Below are 12,268 nucleotides of genomic sequence, written 5' to 3'. Positions count from 1 at the left end.
AAACTTAATCCACACAATTGATAGCTCCCACTATCAACCTCAAATGTGAAAAAAGCTAACAAGCCAATCACACGATTCAATGGCTCCAACCATTGTCTCAAGTGTGATCTCAGTATCAGTAGAGTGGACACTACATGTCACCACGTACACATAATATGTGTTAGCTCTACTATGCCTATGACGCGGTTATCAACCTTCGCTTTAGCGAACAAGCAAAACCGTCATTTTAAGTCGACCCATCACCATTAAGGAAAACTCCAATGAATTTTAACCTCCCACTGGTAGAAGTGTACCCTTCGCTTTGGGAACAAGGTTTCGACGAACAGTGGTTTGATAAAAAACAGGTGATGGAAGGCACAAGTGACTTAATATACTTGTTGAGGGGTTGTTGTTTAATGTCTCATCAGAATTATCTTTGTTAGAATGACATTGTTTGGCAGTGTTATTCAACATTCAAACTTAGCATGCATTCTAAACAAAATATTAAACGGCCGGTACATGGCCTAACTAAAACCGATCTCCTCGAGCCTAGAGGGACGATGGGTCACCTAGGGATCCTGTAAACAATATCTTGAGTCTTCAAGTATGGTTGCCTCGTCCTCGCTTCGTCTCCAGATACATTACAAAAACATCATTCTAAATTTACAATAAAATTAATATTAAACTAATTTTACATCAACAAATTAGAAACACTCGATTTACATTCGAGGGGAATGAGATGAGAAAAGAATGTACATTAAGAAGAAAGAGAGAAGGGACATGCAGGCCTATTTAAAATATTTAGCCATACATACCCAAAATAATTTAAAACATTCACCTTAGGTCTAAGGCTCATGTACGCACACCATGCAATAACAACAAGTACAAAGCATACATTTCAAAAACAATCAATTTTTGAATTGGGTGGGTTAATTAATTAATTACCCTCTAAATATGCAGAATGTACATTGCCTTTATAGGGTATTAAAACTACAGAAGTCCTTTTACAGAAAAATACAGAATTGGGAAAACTACAGCCTTCGCCGCGGCGAGGATTTACAGTATGCACTTCCCTACGCATACTTCGCCGCGGCGAAGGTTTATCTTCGCCGCGGCGAAACTGTCTAGAGGCTCCTCGCCGCCGGGTGAAACCTGGAAATCCCCAATTCATACAGTTCGCGTTTTTTGCAGTTTTGTGTATAAACACGAATCCAAATCAAATCAAAGTGCATACGTTCAAACAGGATATTAACCCAAATAAACATTCATTAACACATTATTACACCAGTTTATCATTTAATCATTCATTCAACATGGATTTACAGATTTTTCAGTTTTAACAAAATCTGGGTTTTTCATGGCAGATTCATCAAGGCAGCATGTATCAACAAATACATGTAACAACCATTCAATAACTGTAAATCAGTACACCTAGGCTCTGATACCATTGTTAGGAAACGACCCGGTTGCGCAGCGGAAAACAAAAATTTTACAACACCGATCGTTCCTTAGACAACCAAAATCAAGGCACAGATTTTACAGTTTATGCATAATATAAGAATCTGCAGAAAAATAAATTCAAAGGTTGAGAAACCATACCCACGTTGGAGGCTCCACCAATATGCCTCTGAACGTTTGCTACGATCCAAGTGTAGGATGAACCAAGAAGTCCACACGAAGACAACCACCAAGAACCAAGGAGGGAGTTGCTAGATCCTCCTGGCCTTAAGAAATCAAGAAGAAAATGAGTATTTGATTTTTCAATCAAAAGGATGAAAGTGCGTGGGAGAGTCTCCAAAAGGCTGCTGTGTGTGTTTCTTTTCTTTTATCAAAAAGGCAAAATCAATTCATTAATAAAAAAACACAAACACTATCTTTTTATAGGCAAACCAAGTTGTCCTATTCTCACATGGAATGGGCTTGGGCTCCAACCCAAACACCCCATGTTGCCAAACACTCCCAAATTGGATATTTTATTTATTTCATCATTATTTCAATTAAAAATCAAAATATATATTTTTAAATTATATTACATTTAACAATAATGAAATTTATTTGAATATTTGCGAACACACATTCAACCGTAATTTCACTATTTAATTTAACAAATTAAATAAAAGGCTACGACCTCAGCAAATTTAATTACACTGTGAAATTATCAATACCCCTTCGCCAAAAAGACGAAAACGCCTTCTTTCTTCTTGGCTCTTAATTATCTTCTATGTGTGTGACCCATAGGCTCCTCATCATAACGGTGGTGTATAGTATCGCGATTAACACCAATTAATCGTCTCACTAATACATAGACCAAGATTGGCCCCTAGAAGGCATCATGGCCACCCGATAGAATTCGAGATTCAACCAAAGTAGCTACCTGTCAATGATATGGTTACCGTACAATATGATCCTTTCATCATATGTTATTTCGACGAGACGAAGGCATAAAAATAGTGTCAACCTTCGGTTACTCTCGATATTATATATATATTCAATTTCTGAACCAATGACCCGTATTATAATCTGGATAGAGCAACAACTCAATCCCACCGTGGCCACAGTTTCAGTGTCATTGCCATATACTGAATTGCGCTGTGAGATAACTTCTCCCGTACCCGGGAGTGATGAATCCTCTGTCAATCCACCATAGTCTTGATACACTCCTTGATATAGCCAATCACCACCGTACTGACAGCTCTGAATAGAACTGCGTTAGGCTAGTGTCAAACTGTACCAATCGGTGCACAAGGCGCTCCGGTGATCTCAAGTCTAAGGATCACATGCACCACCATTCGTTAGAGGATTTGTTCCATAGACACTGGGGTTACCATCCATATGGAATCCTCTGGTGGGTCAGTCCAGTGAACTTGCTGCGGTATATCCGCCTACAACAAGCACCCATGTGTTGCACCAGGTTGTCACCAAACAACCTTGACAAGTGAGATCAGTCACTGCCTTTCGACAGGGTCGTTCAACACTATGATAGCCTTACCGTATTATCTGTGCCCTTACTTCAGAATAATACTGGGGCTACGGACATTTCTAGAATGGCCACCATATGTGCTCATAGGGTTCTCACTATCAAGATTTGAAACACTTGATACCCTCGTCACGGTTCTACCATTCTAAGGACATATATCAATACATAGTGCAATAATAATGATTTACGCGATATAGAATAAAATGCCTTTTATTATTGATTAATGAACATTATTACAAAGAGTCAATTCCACAATAATTGATTGGCTCTAGGGCATCTACTCTAACATTGAAAACTCCAACGTTCTCCCACTTGGTGAATACTTCACACAATGAAGGCCTATCTCATCAACACACCATGTAAACTTTGCTAAGCTCACAACCTTGGTAAGAAAATATGCAACATTAACAAGTGTATCAACCTTCTCTAACAACACCAATTTTTCTTCCACCTTTTGCCTAATGAAATGGTATTGTATGTCAATGTGTTTTGATCATGAATGAAAGGCAGGATTCTTGGCTAAGAAAATAGCCCTTTGATTGTCACACCCTATCTTCATAGCATCAAGATTGAAACCAAGCTCTAAACTCAATCTTCGAAGCCACATAGCTTCTTTGCCAGCATGTGTCAATGCCATGTATTCTGCCTCAGTCGATGACAAAGCCACAGTACTTTGCTTTTTACTCATCCAATAAATAGGAGCACCAAATAGAGTGAATACATACCCATTTGTAGAACTCCTACTATTGAGATCACCTCCCCAATCAGCATCCACAAAACTTGTCACATCTAGCTCATCCCTAATCGCCATGCCTCCATAACAGAATGCTAAATCAGAGGTCCCACGCAGATATCTAAGAACCTTCTTTACAGCACTCCAATGCTCCTTGCCACGATTTGACATAAAGTGACTTAAAACTCCCACTGCTTGTGCAATATCAGGTAGCATGCACACCATGGCATACATCAAACTACCTACAACACTAGCATACGACACGTGTCATTTCTTCAGCATCTTCCTCAAAATTAGGACACTGATTAGTGGACAATTTCACTCGCAAAGTCATAGGAGTCTTCACAAGTTTACAATCTACCATGTTAAATTTCTTCAAATCCTCCTCAATGTACTTTCTCTGCCCTGACCACAATTTACAACTCTGACGATCTCTTGTAATTTGTATACCCAAAATAAAATTTGCAGCTCCAAGATCCTTCATGTCAAATTGTGCAGCCAACAAACCCTTCACAAAATTTATCAACTCCTTGACATTCCCTATCAGCAACATATCATCTACATTAAAATAATAAAGATATTTTCTAACCTTTTTACATAGACATAGTGATCCACGTTACTGCAGCTAAAGCCATGCTGAAGAACATAAGAGTTGAACTTCTAGTACCACATCCTTGGTGATTGTTTATGCTCATATAGAGACTTCCTCAACCTACACACCAAGTCTTCTTTCCTTTTATATACAAAACCCTTAGGTTGCCTCATGTAAATTTCCTCCTTTAAACCTACATGTAAGAATGTCGTCTTTACATCAAGTTGCTCAATTTCAAGATTATACGTAGTAGTAATAGATAAAACATACCTAATTGATGTTAACTTGGCCAAAGGGAGAAAATCTCACCATAATCAACACCCTCAATCTGAGAGAATCCCTTTGCAACGAGTCTCGCCTTATACTTTGCAATTGTTCCATTTGCTTGTAGCTTTCTTTTGAACACCCATTTACAACCAATTACTTTTCTACCCTTAGGCAATTTACATAAGACCCACATATTATTCTTGTACAATCACTGCATCTCTTCATTCATTGCAAGGTCCCACAGATATATATGCATCTTCCATGGCTCTTGCTTCATTTACATTCCTAGGTTCATCACCCGTCACATTCATTGTATGCAATCCAATCAAGGCACTTAGAGAGAAACGAACTGGTGCCCTTCTAACTCTTGTGGATCTTCTTAAAGTTGGCAACACCACAACTTCATCATCAGAATCATCCTCTGAACCATCCACAAAACCCTTATCAACCACACTATCAAATTTATCTTCATGATCAAATTCTATAGGGTCTACATTATCAATATCTGTAGCAACATTAGGAGTCACCTCTTTCTTTTACTCTACTGTAGTCACATCAAACTAAACTTTCTTTGACTGTTCAGGATCTTCAAGGGCTCCCATAAGTTGTTTTACCTCTCTAAAAATATATCTCTGCTATAGATGATACTTCTACTCACAAGATTCCACAATTTGTATCCCTTGATGCCATCCTTAAACCATACAAACTTGCATTTCTCAGATTTACTGTCAAGCTTGGTTCTCTTCTCTTTTGGCACATGCACATACTCATCATAACCAAAAACCCAAATAAATGATAGATTAGGCTTTTTACCATACAGAGCTTCAAACGGCGTCATATCTTTAACAGAAGAGGTAGGAGACCAGTTCTTCAAATAACAAGCCATTGCAGTAGCTTCAACCCAAAATTTAGACCCCAAATCTATCTTATTCAGCATACACCTAGCCTTCTCTAATAGTGACCGATTGAGACATTCAACCACTCCATCCTGCTGAGGCGTGTAATGTGTAGTTTTCTGCATTGTAATTCTATGTGTCACACAAAACTACTCGAACTTACCAAAGCAAAACTCACCACCATTATAAGTTCACAAAGCTTTAATCTTCCTGTCAAACTAGTTCTCAACTAAAGCTTTAAATTCTTGAAATTTCTCAAAAGCTTCAAACTTGTTGCGCATAAAATAAACCTAACAATATCAAGAAAATTCATCAATGAAGGTTACGTAATACTTGCATTTACCAACGAATTCCATTCGAGTAGGCCCGAAAACGTCACTGTGAATTAACACCATAATTTTTGTTGCTCTCGTGCCTATCGACTAAAAACTAACTCGATTCTACTTGCCTTGTAAACAGTCCTCACAAAACTCAAAACTCATAGAACAATTAGGAATACCTTCAGCCATTTTCTGAGTCACCAAAGTAGACAAAGTCGGCTCCCCAATGTGCTCCATTCGCTAATGCCACAATGTTGCGAAATCAAGTTCTTTTTCAGCCTTCTTTTCCTAAACATAACCACCCAAAGAGGAATTTCTTACAACTGATGCCTGCAGCCTGTAAAGTGTACCATATTGAACTCCTCATGCAATAATCATAGATCCCCAAGTTATCTTGTAGAATGTTCAGTCACAACTAAAAACTATGCCTATGTCAGCCATTGTTCCAACAGAGAGTAGATTTCTACTCATACAAGGGATGTGCATCACTTTAGGGAGCGTCCTCACTGAACCATCATGCAACCTCAACCTGATTTTCCTACAACCAATAATCTTCACAACAGCATCATCTCCTAACAGAACGTTTCCTCCATTGTATGTGTCATACTCATAAAACCATTCCCTGTTAGGTGTTATATGAAATGCCCACCAGTATCAACATACCAAACTGATTGGTCTGATCTAGCCATAAATGCAATAGCCACATACATATCATTATCTGATTCTCATTTGTATGAGGTTTCAACTTTCTTCCCCTTTACTAGTTTGTTTCTACGATCTTTCTTAAAATGCACGAATTCCTGACATCTCCAACATTTAAACTTACCTTTATCCTTGCTCTTAGATCTACCTCACAATTTTCCCCAGTCGCTAGACTTATTAGAATTCCTACCAAGGTTTCGTCCCTTAGTAGTTAAAGCATCTCTAGATGAACCCTCTGAACCTCTTTTTTGCATATCCTCTGCTAACAATGTAGAACATTCAAATTCCCACGACATCTGTGTCGATCCTCCACCACCAATTGCAACAATCAAGTTGTCCCACGTATCAGGCAGAGAGCACAACAATGTTATCACTTTCTCAGCTTCAATGAGGTGTACATCCATAGCCAGTAGCTGATTCACCTGAGTATTAAACTCATCTAGATGTCCCAAAAAAAAAAAATCCCCATCATGTATACAGAGATTGTAGAGTTTCTTGCGACAGAATAGCATGTTCACCAAAGACTTACTCAGATACATATTTTCCAACTTCTACCATAAACCCTTACCCATATCCTAATCCATCACATTCATTAGAATAGAGTCCTTAAGACAGATGCGAATCAAACCTCTGGCTTTCCAATCCATCTTATCCCATTCAACAAGTGCAACACGATCAGCCGCTAATAATTCTCCTCCAGATGTTGTTCCAGGTTTAGACCCAAGCGTACTTGATGCTGCAGTTCTAGATGTTTCACTCGTCGTAACATCGAATGTCCTGATTGTCAACCTATCATTCACAATTGCACCCCACATATCCTTATGAACGAGTAGATCCTCCATCTACAGTATTAAGAGCTCGAAGCGTTTGCCGTTGAACTTCTCAATCTCAACCTTTGATCCAACCATCTCTAAATCACAATCTAACAAAACATGAAAGCTCTGATACCAATTGAAGGAAATAAAGACAGTAACGAGAACAAAATAACAATAAAACAAATCAAAGACAGTAAATAAAGAGAAAATAACATGTCTGATTTACCTTGGTTCACCCAATATGGGCTACGTCCAACTGAGTCAATATTATTGCAATACTTCCTCACCTCTCTCGTTTACAATGAATGAATTGCCCTATGATTACTATCACATTCATAACAAGTGAAAAATATGTTTACATACTAGGTTTAAAGTGACAAAACCTAGTTTTACAAGGATTCATATTCCTAAGCCTTAACCCAATAAGGAATTAATGACTTATGGAAATCCTATAACAGTTATACATGGAAAAGGCCCAAACCGCCTATAGGCCCAGGGGCACTATCCCCACGTCCCCCGTCTGCTCATCGGGGAACGGGCCTCCCGAATGTGTATATGTAACCCATTAATGCTGAAGTAGTCGACAACTTTAACATTCTCTCATTTTTAAATTTTTTCCGAGTTCAAAAAACAAAGGAGATTGAAATCAAATGAAAAAAAAAAAAAAATTGACAATAACAATTAACTAGTGAGGAGAAATTATGAAATTAGCGATTTTTTTCTTTTTGGGGGGGGGGGGGGGGGGGGGGAGGGGGGGAAGGAGTGGGAAAGGATAAATAAATTGAAAAATATAAGAGATTATATTTTGAACAAGGAAAGAAATAAGGGAATCAGAGAGGATTTCTTCTTTTTCTTTTCCTTAGTGTAAACTTGAAATAAGGGAAAGATAGGATTTTTCTCTTTTTTCTAAACAGAAATAAGTTTGAAAAATAGAAGAGGAAGAAATTGAACGAAAATAAAACAGAGATAATTAACAACAAAGGTGCAAACTTAAATAACAGAACAAGAGTGCCGAACAGAAATTCTGAAATTAAGAAATATATATGGGGACGGGAGAGTTGTGAAAAATCAAGCGAGGGAAAGAAAGAAAATATGTGGTAATGGTTTCCGAAGCAAGAAATAAGGTAGACGACGAGAGGCTTTAAGAGGAGAGGGATGAAAGTATTTTAGTACAATATCAAACCAAAAAGACAAAGCATTCTGAGAGCAACAAACCAACTAATACCCTTATACTCTTTAAAATATTTAAATATTTTAGGGGTCCAATAAAATGACCAAAAAAGTAGAGGCTCTTCGAAGCTGACCTTTCATCCAATTTCTTGACTTTTATACCCTTGTCTCCTTTACATAATCACTTCAACATCAAATAAGATCGTATAAATAGACTGCTGAAAGTCTTTGTTTATTTGACATTTTAAACTGGTTTTTAAGGTTGTATTTTTAATCCGATTACAAAAAAAACTAATTCAAATTAGCAGATATATATATATGTGTGTGTGTGTGTGTATTTGGATTGAATCTTGATGATTGTATTAATCAAGTTATGTGTTTAGAAATCAGGAGATCAACAATCAAGACCATTGGTCAAATTAAGATATAATATTTGTGTGGCAAAAAGTAAAATTTGATATATAAACAGAACCAAACAAAGGTATATATTTAATTTCAAGTGGTGAAATAAATATTCATATATATAAGTTTTAAAAGTTTTGGTGGGATATTGAGTGGCCATGGCAGCTCTAAGCCTAACATAAGTCCACCACTGATCAAGACATAAAATATCTCTTGCATTAAATTATTTTTAAAATCGAATATGTTAAAAAGATTAGGTATCTATTATTGCAATTTGGGAAGATACGAGGAAGGGAGGAAACACGATGGAGAAAGGGGTGCAAGCAACTGTGGGTTCGCTAGCTAGGCTGCAGGAGGCTATAGAGTGGGGTTGCGAAAGGGTTTTGCGTTTGTTGGTGGGTTTGGGTTTTGCGATAGGTGAAAGTGATTTATCTTCTTTTTTTAAGCTTTTATAATAATTTGATTAATTATTGCTTAACTATAAAATTTAGTGCCAATTCACTCTTTTGCCCTCGTCTTATTAAAACTAACAGAAAAATATTGACACTCACCTAACTACAGGGGGTTTTAAGTTAATCCTGATACTTAGGGGGTTTATCAGTTCAGACCAAACCTCAGGAGATGCATGTTTAGAACAATCCAAAAGTAAAAACAAAAAAGCCAACAACTTTGTGCATATAAATATTAATAATCAAATAAATAAGTAAAAATTAGTTAATTTGGTCAAATTGAAAGTGACCAAAAACCTAGTGTGATGCCGGACACATTATTTAAAACCAAAATTTTGTTTAATTTCCTCTTTTGTTTGATTTAGTTTTCTTATTTAATTAGAATTCCACCAAGTTAAAAGAAATTAATTATACTAAATATAATAATCCTTGGGCAACTTTCAAACAAGCAACATGAGCTGGCTTTTTAAATATAAAAATTAATATATAATTCACAAACGAAAGCTCCAATTACAATTTAATTATTCTTGCCACTTGCAAATGCTGCTGAGACTTTTTCTCACTTAGAATTAATTTGATAATTTATTATAATTAAAATATAGCTAAGTCAGGACAAAACAGAGATAATTGCTTGTCAGTTTCATAGGTCACTGATTTTCTGAAGGTGCATTTCCAGGAAGCTGAGCTCATGAAAAAGAGCTTAGAAAAGTGCAGAGCTCCCATTAAGTTCTCAGGACACTTGTCCATGAAGGCTAATGCAGTCAATTTACCTATATTTTTAATTTAAAAAGAACGTTGACTTCAAAAAACATCATATAATAGAATAAAGAACAAAATATGAGTTTTGTTTACTTTACTTGGTACTTGAATGTAATAAAGCATTTTTTAACTCATTTTTATTTGAAATTGGTAAATAAGTTAAGAACTAAATTGTTTTAGAATAAAAACGTACTTAAGAATTAAATTATTTCATAAAGAAGTTTTAAAGAATGGAAATACAAATTTAAATATTATTCTAATTTTCCGCTTTATATTTTCACACTTAAACAAAGAAGAAAAAAGAAAAATATTAAACCCAACATCTCTTTCTACTTTTTTAAATAGCTCTTTTAGATATCAACTACAACAAATCAATATTTTAAACAATTTCTAATCATTATACTACACAATTATCAGATTTTTAAATTACTATTTTTATTTTTTATTGAATACTCATATATGGCAATGAGATGAATAAATAAGAAAAATAAAAAAAATAAAAAAGGGAAAAAAAAGAGAGGTAACTACTTTTGGTCTTAGTGAGTTAGGTCCAGTAAAGTAGGAAAGCAAAGTTTGGGGTCCATAACTTTTAACTTTCGTTTAATGAATTTTGTGTGGCCAAGAATCATGAAATTTCTGTTAAACTAGAGGAGTGAAGCCGCCCCACCTTCAATTCACAACCCTAATAGCGACGCCTTGGGTGGTTTTTTTATAATCAATTTGTGCTAGGGAGCTTGTTTTAAACCTGGATGGTGTTGTTGTAGATCTTGTGAAGTTGATTTGATTGGTGAGCTGGTTTCGTTGGGCTGATGTGGTGGTGGGGTTGTTTAAAAGGTAATGGGTTGTGGTGTGGCTGCAATGGGGATGTGTTGTGGTGTGGGTGCAATGGAGATGTGTTGCACTTTGCATGTTGTGGTGGTGCGCTGGAGGCCAATGGGTATGGCAATGGTTGTCATATGTGTGTTTGCTGTGGTTATTGGGGTGTGGTTTGTGTGATGGATGCAATGGCAATGGTTTAGTGTGGATGCAATGGAGGACATGGCAACGATTTGGGTGCAGTGGTGGTGCACTGGAGGCTAATGGGAGAGACGATGTTGTTAATGGCTGCCGATTGGGCTTGGGTGGGGCACGGTGTGTGAGGTTTGTAACTGCTGGGGTTTTAACAGGAAGTGAAGTTACGAAATTAAAAGAGAAGAAAAAAGGGTTAGGGTTATTTTTCAAAGAATCAGATTTATAAAAATGAATAAAAAGAGAGAGAAAACAAAAAAAGTTACGAATTCAAAAGAAAAAAAATACAGATTTAAATTACTTTTTAAAAAATCGGATTAAAAATACGAATAAAACAGATTAAATGTAAATGAGTTACACAAAAAGACAAAATAAGATTTAATATTGGAATTACCTTTCAACCCTAAGTCTTCCTTTTAATGGCACAATACAAGGGCAAATGGGATTCATTGCTGTTCATTGCTAGGTGTCAAAAGTTTTAATGGCTAACTAATGTTGGGTTTTTTTTTTTTTTTTGTTATTATAATATTACAGGGGATTTTGATTAGCTTTAATCTAGGGGATGACAAAAACCACAAATAAAAGTAAAAATATTACAAAATTAAATACTAAAAAAATAAAAAGATCCCACACCCCACTTCCCAGCAAACCCCATCGAGCAGCCCAACCCTTGGCAAGCCGCAACCAAATCCCCACCCAAAGAATTTGATTTCATAATCTTTAATAGATTATTAATTAAACTTATGTCAAGGATTTTTCAAAAAAACAAATAAATTAGATTTCTTATTTTTATGGGATGTTATGATGCCCTAAGCCAACTCTATTATTCTATCAATCCACTATTATTAGATTTGAAACTATTTTATGTATTATGCTAACTTTTTATTTATTCATGTCAAACCATAATGCCAATTTTATGAGCTCTAACAATTACCTGCCATTTCTTGAATAGCCTCCAAGTCCACTTCATTAAATGTTCATCCTAAAATATTTGTGGGACCCATCTTCTCCAAACACATCTTCTTTTTTGTTGTCCTCAACATTTTGCTTCTTCCACGATCAGCTCCAGAAGGAATTCCCACCGTCTTCAAATCTAGCTCTTCCCAAAATTATCTATAATTAAAGGATATTCTTGTCTTTCATTTAGAATATAACCTATGCTCTTTCACTCTCATCTTCCTCCCCATTTTCGAATTTAA

General features: G+C 36.1%; 1 protein-coding gene across 1 annotated transcript; it reads right to left on the bottom strand.

The window, feature by feature from the left end:
* Window positions 1-3,449: 3,449 nt before the first annotated feature.
* On the bottom strand, window positions 3,450-3,914 carry LOC116113432 (secreted RxLR effector protein 161-like). Its single transcript, XM_031399592.1, has one exon. It carries the CDS (start codon window positions 3,912-3,914, stop codon window positions 3,450-3,452), a length of 465 nt encoding a protein of 154 aa, XP_031255452.1.
* Window positions 3,915-12,268: the final 8,354 nt, after the last annotated feature.

The sequence above is a fragment of the Pistacia vera genome, unplaced genomic scaffold (genome assembly GCF_008641045.1).
Source record: "Pistacia vera cultivar Batoury unplaced genomic scaffold, PisVer_v2 Contig679, whole genome shotgun sequence".
NCBI lineage: Eukaryota > Viridiplantae > Streptophyta > Magnoliopsida > Sapindales > Anacardiaceae > Pistacia > Pistacia vera.
The sequence above is the reverse complement of the archived record's forward strand: the minus strand, read 5'-3'. Positions and strand labels throughout refer to the sequence as shown.

Excerpts from the sequence above, each read along its gene's own strand:
- LOC116113432 (XM_031399592.1), bottom strand. The coding sequence starts at position 3,914 with ATGGTGTGCATGCTACCTGATATTGCACAAGCAGTGGGAGTTTTAAGT.